This window comes from Enoplosus armatus, chromosome 4 (genome assembly GCF_043641665.1).
Source record: "Enoplosus armatus isolate fEnoArm2 chromosome 4, fEnoArm2.hap1, whole genome shotgun sequence".
Taxonomy (NCBI): Eukaryota; Metazoa; Chordata; class Actinopteri; order Centrarchiformes; family Enoplosidae; genus Enoplosus; species Enoplosus armatus.
This window is the reverse complement of record NC_092183.1, coordinates 18,472,422-18,488,956: the sequence shown is the minus strand read 5'-3', so window position 1 is coordinate 18,488,956 and position 16,535 is coordinate 18,472,422. Positions and strand designations below refer to the sequence as shown.

The window sequence follows — 16,535 nt, the reverse complement described above, 5'->3', positions numbered from 1 at the left end:
GGAGCATCGGAGTTAGTTGCCCAACACCGACTGTAACTGCTTGGTCCGGGTATCTGAGCGTTTGTACAGGCAACAGCAGATGCGCCGTCCAGGCTGGTTTTAAGTCCGCTAAGAAGGCACTAGTCCAATTACCCGAGAGGAGGCGGAAATCCGCGCATGTAGGCTGTTAAACTAACTTACTGCTCTTCGGCTCGACGATGGATATGAGCGCCTCTGCTGCACATGATGACGACCTGACGCGGCAGCCCGCCATCACCAAACAAGTTGGCCCAGAAGCGACACAGTATCTTCAGTGAGATGCTGGTGTATTTTGAGCGGTGATAGTCGCGATTTGGACTCACACAATAAGCCTTTATAAGCTCCTGGAGAGTAGCTGTTACAGGCCTGGTCGCGCGTCATTTGCCGACGCTACGGAGTTTCCTCGAGCTGTTAGTGAGGGTGGATCGTTAACATGGAAACACACACCGATGTGCTGCTCGTCACCGCAAATGTCGGGTCACTCTTTGACAATGTAAGTAGACTCAGACTGATAAGAGTTAATTTAAAACCACACCAGACCGCAATGTTGCCAGAGGATTATACTTAATGCTGTACAAGGTACAGGAGGTACGTTTTTTTTTACCTTGAATGGGCTCCGCTGCTAGCATACATCGGTTTGTATAAGTTAAGGATGTAACAAGTGTGCTAACCTCTTCACGCGCTTAATGACCTGTTACTCTAATTGTAATTCACGTGTAGTATCTATCTAATGCCTCACGGTTGAGTTACTCAGTCGTGTTTCTTTGTCAAACGTCAGTAACGTGTGCTTAATAGTGTTTTTTCCGCTGTCTTTAGTTTGAAAAAGAAAAAGCCACCAGCCAAAGTTGGTCTATCATTACCCGTGAGACGCGCAGGTTTCACGCCTCACGTGACCTGCTCCCAGTCCGAGTAGAGTAGTAAGAGGCCGGTGTTACGCCGCAATCTGTGACCCGTCACATAACTTACTGTGACACTGAAGGGTCAGCTGTGGAAACACATATTGTGTCTACTGGTAATATAGGACCTATGACCCAGAAACCTATCTGTATCGTGGTTAAGTTTATTTTAATTGACATGGACACAACAATAGCATTGGAACTGTAACATAAAATCATGCACAAACACTTTTTACACATCCGTCCACAGGAGACGTTTTTTTTTTTTACAAAGTTAAAATAGAAGAAGAGACAAAAAAGAAAATAGAAATGCAATACAAGAAAAATACAGTTGTGTCTATACAGGGGTATTAGGTGTGAGAACAATGTTGTTTCTCTTTAAGTTATGATTTCACACCTCTATTAAAAACATAAAAAATATGTAAAATTATTGTTTCTTTTTTGCAAGGGTTTTATATATATATATGTATATATATATATATATATATATATGTGTGTGTATTTATATATATATGTATATATATACATATTTTGATAACTTACTAAAAAGCACATAGATTATTCAAAACAACTGGATTGAATGAAAGTATGTGACCAGTAAAAAAAAAATCTTTCATATGACTCTTATTGGTTATTTATGATTTGACAGTTTTACATTATGTCATTCTGTGATGTATTTGTTATCTCTTATGTTGGTGTTGCTGCTGCATATCTTGGCCAGGACATTTTGGGTTAAATAAAGGTTTAACCCACACAGAATCTGACCCGTCAGACCCATCTGACTGTATTAACCTAAGTGAACTAATCATAAGTTGGCCTTCATTTGTTACATTCCCCCGAACATCCATGACACGACTTGTCATTCAGTTTTTGTGTATTTATGTCACTGCAGTGGTCTTCCAGAAACCTCTACTACCTACCTCTACGACCCTCGCACTATGTGAAATCAATCCCAGTTGACAATCACTGTAATAATGTTAGTACAGGGAGGGTCTGTGTTACTCAATAGTCAGTTTATAGCATCCTTATCATACTCTATGGCATTCATCATCGGCTCCAGTGGTATCACTATATTTCCCTGATATTTTGCAAGTCATAGTTTATAGCGCAGTCTTATTTGTATCTTTCTCCGTCAACAGTAACTTTTTATAAGGAATTAAAGAGATTACACTGGAATTGAACTATTCTAAACTTTAGTTTTGGCCTGTGTTGGGCTGAAAAAAACGTTCAGACATTGCAGGGAGGAGGGCTCTTGCGCTCATGGAAATTTGGCTCAGGACCATGTTTCCGGTTGCCAGATATGGCTCCAATGAAAACATGTTAGATCCCATTGTGGGAGATATGTAAACAGATGAATATCTTCCCCCGGGGGACTTGAGCTTTTTTAGTTACTTAAGCCCCCCTATTTCTATAAACACAAACACTCTTAAACGTTCACCCAGTTTTCGGGATAAGAGCAAGACCTTAAGCACATCACAGGGTAAATCCTATTGCCTTACAGTACTGGACTAGCCGAAAGTCCTGTCAGAGCAGTTTGGCCAGTGAGACAGTCCACGCTTAACTGCTACTCTGTGCCACCAGTAACATTTATATGACACACCATGGCAGTGTCCTGGAGATCACGTCCATTGTTTCTTTGTGAGTTTGTGTAATGACTACATATAGTTGTTTTGGATATATATTGTTACACAAACGTTCCCTATATTCATACAAATGGTGTCAGACAAATGTTAATCTATACTTGGAGCGCATTATTGCCAAAGACACGTTCCAGCCAATTCTCCCAAGTATTGTCAGACGGGCTGGAACAACAAAGCATTAACTTAATCACCATGCTGGGTTCATTAAACCTAACAGTTTCTTTGTAACAGTGCTCCTGTGCAAGTTGGTTTAGGACCTCTCTTGTTCAACATGCCTGGTCTTGTTGCCTGGCACAATGCTACTAGTTTGCCACAGAGGGGAAAATGATACTGTTGTTTGTGAATGTTAAATTAAATTCTTTAGTTGTTTCAGGTTTTGCTCCTCCAATTTTTAATGTTCTGTATTTTTCCAACTCATGATAAGCAGACACAATTGCATTTTGAGTAAAATTGCTGTATGAACTTTCTCTAAAACATAGATTACAGTTATATATGAGTGAATCAGGGTCGGAGCCAATGTTTATGAGTGCATACAGACTGTGTAAGTAGACAGGATGATGTGAGAGGAGTCTTTCAGGTCACAATGGCTGAGCTGCAGGCATCCCTGTCATGCTGCCATGCAAATACAGTATGCAAAGCCATTTCTCAGCTGGTATGAGTCCACCTGGCCTCGCAGAAGATTGAACATTACTCTGCAACTACACTGCGAGCGCAAGGCAAGCGTAGTGTAAGAAACGACATGTTAAAATGCCAAGTTTACTTTAAGGGATAGTTGTTACTTTAAAAAGCCAGAGAAGCCAGTTTTAGAGAGGATTCCCTGGTATGAGGATCAGTGACACAAGAAGCTTTTACAGTCAGTGTAACTGTGATGCCACAAATTAAGTTCTTTATCAGTTTACAGCTATACAAGGCAACATGGTGGAAGAGGTGACTGACAAACAGAATTTCAGCAGCCAGAAATCATGTAAGAAGATGTGTCCATACTATAAAACAGATTATTATTTGACCAAACAAGATGAATCTACACTTATTGTCATGTCTGTCATATTATTCCTTACAAATGCTGTCTGGTGCAGCTTTAATACCGACAGTGTACATGGAAGTCTCGCTGTGGCTCTAAACAGCGAAGGGTCTGCTAAGTAAGCCTCAAGCTTGTTTGACAGATTGCTGTGTGTAAGGTTTATCCGCCTGCTTTCCTCATCATCCGGGATGATGTGTGGACAGTGGACAGATTATGACAGGTGGACACTCAAACGAGACTACATCCTGGAACACACAACTAGTGGAACACACAGGATAATATTTCCAGAGGATCTTTATTGTTTGTTTTAACCTGCTCAGAGTTAATATTAGCTCAGAGTATTTCCTTTCTGTGATTGATGACTTCCTGAATTCCATTTGACCTGTCTGTTAGCTGGTAATGTATTTATAAAGCCAGAAACTAAAATGATTTATAATAAAGAATAAATACATTCTTTTTGTATATCCAGTTTGTATGGTAACAGCCGCAGCACAGCTCTGATAAATATAACTGAATACATCGATAAGTAAAGGTCCTTGATGAAGACAAGAGACGTGCACTTGAAGATGAAGAGTTATGAGGACAGAAGCTTGGTGTCTGTGAACTTTCAAGTAGCGTTAGCTAGCTAACGTTGTTAATGTTAGCTTTCAAGCTAAAATGCTTTAGCTACTGTTACAAGAGTTTATACAGTGATGCTACAGCCCCATGCAGTGCACAGTGTATGGTTTATTAGCACGACGTACAGTGACTGGTGCTGTTTCATGACTGAAGTTAGCTGCAGCTAAGTTGCTAGCTGAAAAGGCTGGTACCCAGTGTGTTTAACTACCAGTGGTCTCAGGTTAGCTAGCTAGCCACACAGTCCTTTCAGCTGTTCCACTGATGAAGAGTGAAAATGGAAATATGAGGAGGAAATGTGGCATGGAAAGGAAATGTTGAGTGGGTCAGAGCACAGAACAGCTAACTGTGTGCAAATACCAAAACATAGGAAAATGACGGAGTCGGAAAAACAAAATGAGCAAGTGAAAGAAAACTTCAAGAGAAAAATATGGGAATTTATTTTATCAACTGATTTGGGAGTAAAAGGAAAAAACTAGCCAGAAGCTAGCAAGTGAACATAGGGGAGCATCTGCAGCTGAATCAGAATCAGAAATACTTTATTGATCCCTGGGGGGAAATTAGACAAGAGGAGTCTGATGTTTCCCACAGGATTTGGTAGAGACCAAAACAGAGCTAAAAGGAGATTGAATAGTGGACTTGCATGTGTGAGGTCACCCGAAATGAATGCTAATGTTGCTCTGTGTCTGCTGGATGTGTAAATAGCCAACCTTTAGCCAACACACTAGCCATAACATCTTTGTATGGTGGTAATATGTTTGTTTACAGCTTGTTGTACTGCCCCCAGGTGACAAAACAAATAATGCAGGTTTAGTATTTGACTGTATACCATTTCCTCCAGAAAGACTGCGTGCCTTTGATGGTTTTTCTCTTTGTCATTTTATAGGTGGGTGAAATTCAAAATGAATGGTTACAAGAATTGTATAAGGTAAGTTTGGGCCTCCTGGGTTTTACATTAATATTTCACAGTTTTAAACATTAGATATTTCCACTTATTACTGGCGGTGTCACACATTCTTCTTTTACGTTTTGTGGACAGTCTGGTGCAGTTCAGGCATCAATGCATCGGTGACATCCCAACATACACAACAGCTCCAGGTTCCTCTATAAAACAGATACTGTGCTGATAGCTGATACGGCCTAGCACAGATACTCAATAGCAGAAAAACTCCACATGACCCCGAATGGATGGACTTCATCCTGTAACACACAGAATTGACCCTCTTCACTCCTCATTACTTTGTAATGTAAAACCATTTGGTTTGTTTCAGACTATCCACAGCTACAAGCCGAAGTTCATCGCCTTGCACTTCCAGGAGGTGGGAGGGAAGGACTACATGGTTAACATGGGCCATGCTGAACATTTCTTTTGGTAGGACTAATGTGCCACTCATAATCCATGTTGCCCAGTAAAGTCATGCTCTTCACCAAGGGTTTGATATTATCACAAACTTTTAAAAAGTATAGTCCATCCTCTTTCTTTTATATTTCCTTGCATTCAAATAGGGCTGCAATTATTAACTATTAACTATTATTTTCATTATTAAGTAAGTTAGTTAATCATTAGTTAATCGGTTGGGCTATAAAATGTCAAAAGAAAAGTGAAAAATGGCCATCACAGTTTCCCAAAGCCCAAGCTGACATATTTAGCTAGCTTGTTTTGTCCACCAAACAGTCCCAAACCCAAAGATATTCAGTTCACAATCACAGAAAACTAGAAATAGTTAAGTTTTGTCAATTATGCTTAAAAAATGTATTGACTATCAAAATACTTGCCAATTAGTTTTCTGTCCATCGACGAATCAATTTATCGACTAATCTCTTGCCTAATGATTGCTCTGTGGTCTCCAGGAGCATTGAGTCCAGCGAGGAAATGAAAGACTTTGACAGGGTCTGCATCTATGTGGACAACCAGTTCCAAGCAGAAGACAGCTTCACGGTGAGAAACACACCAACCTCTCAGTCAGAGTAGTTCACATGTGCTTCCACTAGATGGGGTCCTCCTCCATGTTAGTGCTCAGAGGTAGATGGAGGCGTTGGATGTGCTCTGTTGTTAAGCAGGAGCTGATCAACAATTTAGGAAAAGCCAGAGTTTGTAGACCCCAGGAGCAACAGAAAATGTCATGTCTTTTGTCATAGCCTACAATGTAACACATATTTTGGATTGGAAAACAGCCATCATCTGACTGCAGTTTTAGGTCATGTCAGAGAATGTTATGAAGCTCTTTTTACTGAGGTCACATGTTATGCAATATATACTCTGTCCATATGCAAATATGGACAGAGTAGAGCTCCCTAATACTGAAAGCATGTGAAAACTAAGGTTGATCAAGATGGATTAAATTACACGCTATTCATTTATTAGATTTTGTATATTATTCGATTTTTTATTTTGCAAAGTCAGAAAATGTCACTGTCTAACTCTGTGTACAACACAGAGTTAAATTCACTGTGCTCATGTCTTAAGTCTCACCACAAAGCAAATCTGACCGTGTGTGTGTGTGTGTGTTTCATACATTAAGCCTCCCTGCACGATCTCAGACATGAGAGACGCGTGCAAAAGCGAGTGACATAGATCTCAAAGATATAGGATGAACCAATGTTATAATAGTTATACAGTATGAGCACAGACAGAGGAGATGTTGTTAAAGACAGGTTTGTTAAGTCACTCATGCCACTACCTACATCTCTTATCGTCATCTATCGTTGAACCTGGAGTCTGTCTCTATAGCTGAAGCCTGAGCTGGCGGTCTTCAGTGCCTGGCGGGGTGCTGCTCGGGTCATGGGCTCAGCCTCAATCTCCACACCTGTCGTGAAAGCCATTTCTTGCTTCCAACTTCTTTTTTAGTGACCTCACACAGCACAAGCGAGTTTTCTTTTTTCTTGGAATTGAGCTGTGTTCGTAGTTGCTCATAACGGGTTCGTCAGTATAAGTTTGTCTGAAATTCTGCCCTGGTTGAGAGTAACACCTCCCCAGTTGAGAGAAGTGGCATTAGTATTTCTTAAACTATTAACCCTTACTCCTCCCATGTGATACCCCTTCACTGGACGTCTGACAGTAGGGGTCAATGGCTGCATCTGTAGACTGAAGGTGTGTGAAGTAAAAAGGGGAAAGTCAATGGCCAGGTGTGGGGGAGACAGCCCAAAGTCAATACATTTAACTCTAGATTAAAACTATTGATCCCAGCCCATTTGTGCACGATAAATAAAGTGTGAGGGGGGGTGGAAGACAGCTGGGACTAAGTTTCCCCTGCGCTCAAGTGTTCGCACCCTCCACTGTTTACCCTGAGAGGGTTGCAGCCCCCCCCCCCCCCCCCACCCTTCCTAATGCCTCATTCTCATTTCGTCTGTGCCACCTGCATTGATTTTCAATTTGTTTCCCCTTGGCTGCGGATCATCAGTTATATGGCCAAGAGAGAGTTTGGGGGGTTCTCCTTGCAGAGGGGCTGCAGGAGTAGCGGGGGCAGAGTTGCATGCATTCCCAGTACAAATGGTGTTTTGATAAAAAATCACTTGTAAGTCAATATTTTTTTATTAAACTGTGCACAAACCTGATTGATGAAGATAGGTGTTTGGCAGAGTATGTGGAGGAGAATGTGTTTGTGTTTGTGTGTGTGTGTGTGTGTACTTTGCCATACTGTTTAAACATGACATTGTACTGACCCAACATAAACTAGGCCAGATTTAGATCAGTTTTCCTGAGCTAATTATCAGAACATAGTCCTTGAATCACCTACAAGAATCATCATTCTGCTCTAATTGTTGACTAATTATTACTTTTTTGAACTTGCCTCTCAGAAACCTTCTTTACTCAGCATTTAGCATTAAGTTAACAACCCTATCAGACTGGTTCAAATAGCTCCCTGGCTCTAACCTTAGTTTGGACAAGTTGGTCACTAATTGCCGCTCACTGGAGCTGACCACGGAGACACTTCCATTTTATTAAATGAGGATGACTTTGGCACTGAAGATAAATGATCTCTTCAGGGAGAGATCTCTCATGCTCTGGCTGGATGTTTCTGTGTGTGTGTGTGTGTGTGTGTGTGTGTGTGTGTGTGTGTGTATGTGCTGGGGGAGGGGGGGGGGGGGGGTTGCACAGCGGTCCGTCACGCCCCGTGCCCTCTGAGTGCTGGTTGATTTTTCTTTGGCCCCCAGTCACAGTGGCGGCGTTGGCAGACAGCAGGCCTACTGCTTAATACCTTTTAAATTGTTTTAATTTTCTGTCTTTATTGATCTCACAGGGCATGATTAATCAGATCAGTGGAGCAGGCAGTTAGTACATTAAAAATTGTCAGCCTCATGTCAGGGATGATTGGGTACTGAAGTGTGTGTGTATGAGGGGCAGTATGAGGATGTGTTGTGCAGTTACGTGTTCACTTTGAACGTCTCTATTCTTTAAAGTTTCATGTGTCTTTGGGAGAGTAACAATATACTGTGTCGCACTGGATCGTTCAATACAAGGCTCACCATTCAGCTCACATGATGGGGAAATGAACAATTCAATTCATCATCTCACAGGCTGAGTTGAGATGATTTCTCCTGTTTTTGACACCATATTTAGTTGTTTAAGTTTCATTGAGGGTTACTGCTGTGCAGCCACTCTAAATGTGTCAGACAGATCACAATTGTTAAAAATCTTTAATATGATTGTTTAATAAAGTTTAATGTTGCTGTATTGAAAAAAGAATATTTAAGGCACGTTTCCAGGCACTTTGTCTGGACTGTCAAAATTTTGTTTTAGGGCATTTTCTTGTGTTCTTTGCAGCAGGTGTCTGAAACTAAATGTGTCAACAGTAAAAGTGTGATTTCTGAATGAATTTGTTAGATCTTTATCACAACTGCAAACTCCTGCCCTTTTGTGATGTTTGCTTTTAAAGTGGTTAAACTGAAACTGACTTTACACGTTATTTGTGGTATTGCCTGGTACATTTATATCGTGACATTTCTGTTTTTTATTTCTCTCTCTCCGCAGGCTTTGGGGAGCATGTACTTCATCCACAACACACTGACAAACATCTATCAGTATGATTTTAATGGTAAAAACTTTACTCCTTACACATGACGTTTGCATTGATTTCTTTATTATTTTCTTGTCTTGTCACCTGGCTGGTGATGTATTCATATTGCTTTTTTTCCTTGAAAAAAATTTGATGATTTTAGACCTCAACATAAACCACTCCCCTTGCATCCTGAACTGTTTTGGTAATGGCCCATGAATGGATCATACCTTCAATGCAGTAAAAGCAATGCTGCATGTGATTGGCAAGATTCTTGTCATCTTTTTAATATCAGGAATTTCAGGTCATTTCTCGGTGTGGAACGACAGTTTGATGTCCTCCCCTCCTGGACGGATATTTGCGAAGAACTTGAATTTAAAGTGGAGCTGTTATATTCCTGCTGCATAGTCCAGTCACGTTAGGCGTGAAAAAGCTCCTCAGAAAAGCTTATGGAAGGACCATAAACATCCTGCAGCTGCCACTCGCTGTGTGGCCCAAACCGATTGTTGTTCACCAAACACAGTCTAATGGCTCGCTTATAGATCCTCTCATCACGTATGCCGCTCTGATGAGGTTAACACCAGTTTATTGATTGCTGTTTGCATGCTTTCTCACTCTTTTACATGTCACCCCCCCCCCCTCCCTCTCCCCCTTCCCTCTCCCTCTCTCCCTCTCCCTCTCACAGTTAAGGATTTTAAAGCAGTGTCTGGCCAGAACAAGCACATGGGCTCTCTGGACGAGGTCGCCACAGTTGAGAAAGAAAAATTCCCAAAGAATTTCTGGCCTGATGTGAGTATGCATGCATGAGTGTGCATCCATGTATGCCTACATATGTATGTGGGTGTAGTGTGTGTATGTGTGTGCAGGTGTGAGGAGGGGTACGTGAGGGCCAAAGGGAGATGTTGGGACAAATGAGTCTACTGGGGCTGCAGGGGCTGTCTGCTTGCTCTGACAGGGAGATGAGACAAATTATGTGAAAAAATCAATAATTATCAGTTTGGCCCTTCAAAGACACGGCTCACTGCTGTTTGGTGACTCACTCTAATGCATCTCTGTTGCAGTTCAAGTGGTCCAGAAAGGGCTTCACGAGGACCCGCTGGATCATACACAACCAGTACGTACTGAACACTAACCACACCTTGATAAAAAAGTCAGGGTTTTTGGTTGTTTGTTGAGTTTTGTGAAATCCAGTTATTAGAACTGTCCTGATAGCTCCCATTTTTACAACACAACTAGTAACTTGTGATGCCCTGGTTACAGAGAATAGCTGTCTCTGAAGTTCTCCGAAATGAGAAATGAAAGAAAATAATGTCATGTTTGTCAAAGACCAAAAGAACAAAGAACAGCCTGTTTTCCTTTCTGTTTCCAATTCTGTCACCACTGCAGAGCAGGGCTGGGTATCACTAGAACATTTTCAGTACTAGTTCCGATACAATACTACAAGACTCAAAATGGAAGCTAATGTTGCTACGTATCTGCTGGATATGAAAATAAGCAACTGTTAGCTAACAAGTTTAATATATCAACTTAAGTTGGTGATAATATTCCAGTGTTAGCCAAAGTTCAAATGTTAAATGTTCTCTAAACACAAGCAGCCAAAGAGGAACTTCACCATAATAAAACAGTCTAAAATTGGCAAAATTATGATTTAATCAGTAAATATCTGACGAGACGTGATGCCCAGTTTTGGTACTTGACAGCTGTCACATTTTGGTTGGTACAAAACAAATATTGAGGTATGATACACAGTCCTCCCTCGGAGTTGTTTGAGCTCTCACCACGTTCGGAAACAGTTACTGCTGCTGCAGTGGCTCAAACTCACCTTCTGTTCTCTCATCACCATTTTCTTCTGTGTTGTACTCTATTGATGTTTTATGAAAACCCCATGAAATTATTCATTTAGTTTGGCAACTACACAAAACATTATCCGCTATTTTACATATATATATACAGCCAACGCATCATGGTGCCCTGGTGCCAGATATGCTGAATGTTACATTTTTATTTAATTAACAAAGAATATATTTATAATGTATATTTTGAATCTACTGAATTGAAATTGAGCTAAATATTGCTCTGAAACAAAGCAGGATAAATCATACAGTGCTGCTGCTTCAGCCTGTTATTTCTGAGAACTTTAGTCACTATTTGTTCGGCTGTGTTGTTACCAAGGGGTAATAACAAAAGGGGCCCACAATCTGTGTGCCACAACCTCACACTGTGAGTCAACACAGCTCGTTGGTTGGATGCACATTAATTGTTTTCCAGTGACAGCCAAAGAAAAGGAGTGAGCGCTCAGCACAAAAGACAAATGTGCTTGTTTGTGGACTCATTAACACAAGTGCGCTCATTGATAAGAAAGCTCCTCATAAGTGACACCCGTGTTGGCACACACTCACCTATCAGATGTCAGGTTTTGGTGTTATCAGATTGTTTCCTGTTTCTCCACCTGCCACATTTTGTCTGTGTGTGTGTGTGTGTGTGTGTGTGTGTGTGTGTGTTCTTCACAGAGGTCTGGACCTGGTCAATGTCCACCTGTTCCATGATGCCTCCAACCTCATTGCCTGCAACTCCAGTCCTTCCATTTACTCAGCCAACCGCAAAAACGCTCTCAGATATGTCATCAACAGGTCAGATTTCCAGCTGCACACGACTATGAAAACATGACTGTAAAATTTACAAGATGACAGCAAATACATAGTTAAGACCAAATAACGATCATTGAAGACTCATTTGCTTGACTGAATGACTCTATGAATGGAGTGCGTTTCTTACAGTCTTATATCATCTGCTATCATAAAGCCTTTCCTATCTTGTAAACAGGATATTTCAGGAATTTACATAAACTCTGACCTTTGAATGAAACAGTAGAGTATTCTGAAAATATTATCATATTTATGTGAATTCAAACACACATAAAATGAACAGATAAACAGAGAAAAAGACCCAAACATCTGTGTGATTCCTGACAGTGCTATTTCTCTCCAGGATATCAGACAGCCGCTACACTCCTCTGCCTTTCTTCGTGTTTGGAGATTTCAACTTCCGTCTGGACACACTTAGTCTGGTCCAGGTATGTAGCATCTTTCATTTCTCCTGAAGCTCGGGTGACAGGGATGTGTATCCGCCTGGCATTTTGACATAGACCCTTCCCTGTGTTTGTGTTTCTTTGAGCAGCATCTGTCCACTTCGGCAGATGTGCAGACAGTGAAGAAGGACAGCAGTAATGAAGTGGAGAAGATCATCTGCGAAGAAAAAGACAACGACCACCAGGTGAGGAAAACCAGTTCATTTAAGACAACGATGGACATTTTATTTTGAATGCTGCTTTCACTTTACCTGCCTTCACCTCATCTGCAGGTGCTGCTTCACATTGAGGAGAAGCTGTTTACCTACCTGCACCAGGCGGTTTTCAGGGAGGACAACGGCAGGGCAGTGAGTACACAACTTCAACTTTCACCCGTACTGATCCCATCAGCTACACCACAGCCTCAGAGAAACTCTGCTGTGTCGATTACCTATAATAGAACAGGCTGCTTAGCAACAATCTGACATTTCTTCGCAGATTTTAGATTAGATCCTATCAGCGGAAATAAAGTCCTATGAATGACAGTACAGTAAATACAAAAGCTTGGAGGTAAACAAAACTGCGATAACTTTGACAGTAAACTGGGTTTTCACCCATGCTCAAGTTGCACTCACTCACCTCATGCTTATTTTTAATGTGTTGAGATTTCCTGTTATCAGTAATGACCTCTATCCCTCAGCTTTTGAAATATGACAAAGAAGTCGCAGCCTTTCATGATGTTATTAGGGAAGAGGACATCAAGTTTCCACCCAGGTAAGACTTGTAAATGAGCTACTGGCTGAAAACATACTGTGTATAAACTCCCGCTGGTGTTGTTACCCCGTAAATGCACGGCCTCTCTCTGTCTTCTGTTGCTCAGCTACCCCTACAGTGAAGAGTACACTAAACCAACCCAGTACATGAACACTCGCTGTCCTGCCTGGTGTGATCGTATCCTCATGTCACACACGGCCCAAGAATCCATCCACAAGGTCAGTCAATGCTTACAATCATTGCATCTAAATCTCGGCTTGTTAGCTGTCTTTGCACTTCCACACGAAGTGCAGAATATATTCTCCACTGAAAGGCTTATATATGCACAGAGTTTAGTACAAGATTACAACTTCTTGATAGTGTTATATTGCCACCTCTTAATAGGTTGTTGTCAGATAAGGCTAAGTGGCTAGTGGACCTTTCTAACACCATTGTCCAAACTATATTTACATTCTCACATGGCTAGAGAGTTATTACTAATGTAATTTATCTTAAAAGCTAACCGAAGGTTTTATTATTAACTAGTACACTACATGTCAAAATGAAGCGTCAACATCTCTAAATCCCTTATCTTTCTTTTGAAAGAATATTCACCCTTGTTTTCCGTCCATTTTCTCATACGGCACGTGTTCAGTTTACAATAACAGTAAGTTCATAATAACAATGACAGACTTACCACTCAAAATTGATAGTTATTTTCAAAACAATGAGTCCTTGATTTGAGACAGAGACAGACAAATCTGGGCTTCTTATTTCTTGCAGGTGAATGTCGATTTTAAGCTGAAATTACAACTGTCACTGGTAGATTTAATCACTTGTGACTTGCCAGCTAGCTAATTAAGCTTCATGAGTTGGTTGAAAAAAGCTGTCTCTGACCTTTTAATGTTTCCAGCTGACTCGTTTTAAAATATGGCTGTGTTTTCTGCGAGGCTAAAGCGGCATGTCCCAGGCAAAAAGTCACCATCCTCAGCAGTTGATGGTCCACGCAGAAGACGTGGAAATAAGGAAACAGTGTTGTTCTTGAAGTGTAGAGCTAATTAGTCCTCGTATTAAAAGTATGATAAGGTAAAATGTAACTTCAATCTATTATTTCACTCTAACAAAACCCTGTTAAGCTTACTGAAGTGTGTTATCTACTATTAGCTTTATGCTGTTGATTTCAATGGGAGAAAATGGCATTGTCACCATGTCGTCATGTAGTCCAACCCTTGTGTGTGCCAGACTCAACATCTAACACACATTTTAACTAAAAGAAGTTATAGATGTAAGCTTTAATGAATGTCACGTTTTCATATTTGCTTTTTTACTTGTCTACTAGCTCATATAACAGTTTGCTCTTGTTTTCAGAGAGACGACGGTGAGAAGAGTGTTGTTTACGACACAGTGGGCCCTAATATCTGCATGGGAGACCATAAGGTAACAGTTTATGCAGCATGTATATTGTGTTGTGCAGGCAAACAAACCAGCCATGTAGAGTAACTGTGGTGTGTTTTCTTGTAGCCGGTCTTCTTGTTCTTCTCACTGAAGACAAACGACCATTGACTCGGATCCTCCTCAATGGTAAGCGCATGTGCCAGTGAGTGTGTTTCTGAACTGTTCGGCGCGTTGAAGTGTATATGCGTCTGTGTGGTGATTCCAGAGGGGGGGGACTCAGTGTGTGAGAGCGATCACAGTAATCTCGCTCCTCTCCCCAGAGGGCCATAACCCAGGCTGGCCCATTGGAGTCGGGATATGAACTAAGATGAAGTGCCTGCAGGACACGAGTGCTCCTTTGTGTCCAGCGCAGTAGGACCACAGGCGATCAGCACCTTTCACTGATCTATGTCCATTGAATCCTCTCCACTGTCACTGTGGCTACACACTAAGTGCATTGCTGGCCCGCTATTCATTAATTACCATCTGGATGGTCGACCGAAGAGACATGCATTGTGCCGGACAGCATATTGACATTTTTACGGCCATGATTTTGTTTTGCTGCCGTTTACATTTATTTTCTTAAGGATGGATTTGTTTTTCATGAGGGTCCTCCTTCAGAGGGCTGCAAAATGATAAGATTCACGCAGTGAAGGGACTTAAAAGATGCTACAACCAGCTCGCTTTTCCTTGTTTTGACATTTTGAGACACAGAACAAGTTCATTTCAGTACATCAGTAACTCGGTATTTCTCAGGCCACATTTTAGCGTACATTGTTTTATACAATGCACTTTTTTATCGGTGTAACATTCTACATCTTAAGGTTCTAATTAAATACAGACGTTACGAAACAGGTTCATCTTTAATCACTTGGGATTGGTTCATTTCCAAAGGGAGTTGTTCTTGTTTGCTTTGAATGGCTTCCAATGGTCTTGGTATTAACAGTGTCAGATAATATGTCACACACTCTTTATGATCCCTGCCAGCAATGTGACCTGTTCTCATTCCCTTGCTTTTGTTGGCACTTTATGTATAATGTGTGTGTGTGTGTGCGTGTACGTGTCTGCTGCAGGTCTACCATCCTCAGAGCTCTGCCACAGTATCAGTACCAGAGGGTAATCAGCATGATGGTTACCCGCCACAACCCACCCCTCAGCCAGCTGTGGGTCTCCCCCGTCCTCACATCTGATCTCACTGCCACAGACTGTCGACCACAGCTGGAGTGACACCCGCACAGATTTATCAGCAGCTGTTTTATAGTTTTATATCATCAGCACTCTCAGATCTTAAGTCCCCTGACTTGTCACTGAGGACATTCCTACAATTCCTGCTTGCAGCCATGGAGACTGTTTTCTGAATGCAACCGAACGATGATGTAAAGACTGCAGTGTGTGACTGTGGACCAGCCCCTTCACATGGATGTGTACATGCATATGCAACAGTTTGATTAGAGTGATTTTACTCGTTGCATTTTTTTTTTTAAATATGCTTTTTTTTACAGGCAGTGTCAGACAACCCCCAGCCAAGGCATCACAAATTTACTCATTCCTTATAGGCCCTAAATATATTTTTTAATCTCTAGCGGTTGAATTCTGCCAATCAGAATCCAGTATTGTGAAACTCCAGTGTAAATACCTTTTAGCTGAACATTAAGAAGAACTTAAGTGTTATTATGTAAAACTAAAAAATATGGGATCTATAAAGGGTAGTTTTGGTATTTTTAAACCAATGTTTTTTTTTGTTTGTTTGTTTTTTTTGTTTTTTACAAATTTTGGGGTATAAGTGACTAATAAAGGATCCCTGCAGAGATAGACCGTTTTGTTAAAGAGTAAGAGAGTAAGAAGTTTCGTTCGAGGAGTAGTCTCGCTCTGAAATCTCGCGAGAGGTTAGACGGCGGTGGGAACGTGAGTCAGAGATGGAGAGAGGAGTTTGGAGGTCACTGCTAGCAAGAATTTATTTCCAAAGTCATGTGTAGGTAGGGATCCTTTCCATAATGTTGACACTTAACAGCCTGAGTCTGTCAGTGGCAAAAAACAAGCACTTTTAGTAGATGTACTTTTAACGGGCACAGTTTCCCCGAGGATTACGTTGCA

The 16,535-nt window shown here is 41.1% G+C and overlaps 1 protein-coding gene across 1 annotated transcript; it reads left to right on the top strand.

Moving 5' to 3' along the window:
• The first annotated feature begins 53 nt into the window (after positions 1–53).
• Positions 54–16,101, top strand: inpp5l (inositol polyphosphate-5-phosphatase L). The gene is made up of 16 exons (XM_070904392.1): positions 54–511; positions 5,077–5,118; positions 5,462–5,562; positions 6,042–6,129; positions 9,163–9,226; positions 9,873–9,976; positions 10,249–10,301; positions 11,698–11,817; positions 12,176–12,260; positions 12,365–12,460; positions 12,548–12,622; positions 12,955–13,028; positions 13,135–13,246; positions 14,376–14,444; positions 14,529–14,588; positions 15,515–16,101. Exons 1-15 carry the CDS (start codon positions 452–454, stop codon positions 14,568–14,570), a joined length of 1,185 nt encoding a protein of 394 aa, XP_070760493.1. The 5' UTR covers positions 54–451; the 3' UTR covers positions 14,571–14,588; positions 15,515–16,101.
• Positions 16,102–16,535: the final 434 nt, after the last annotated feature.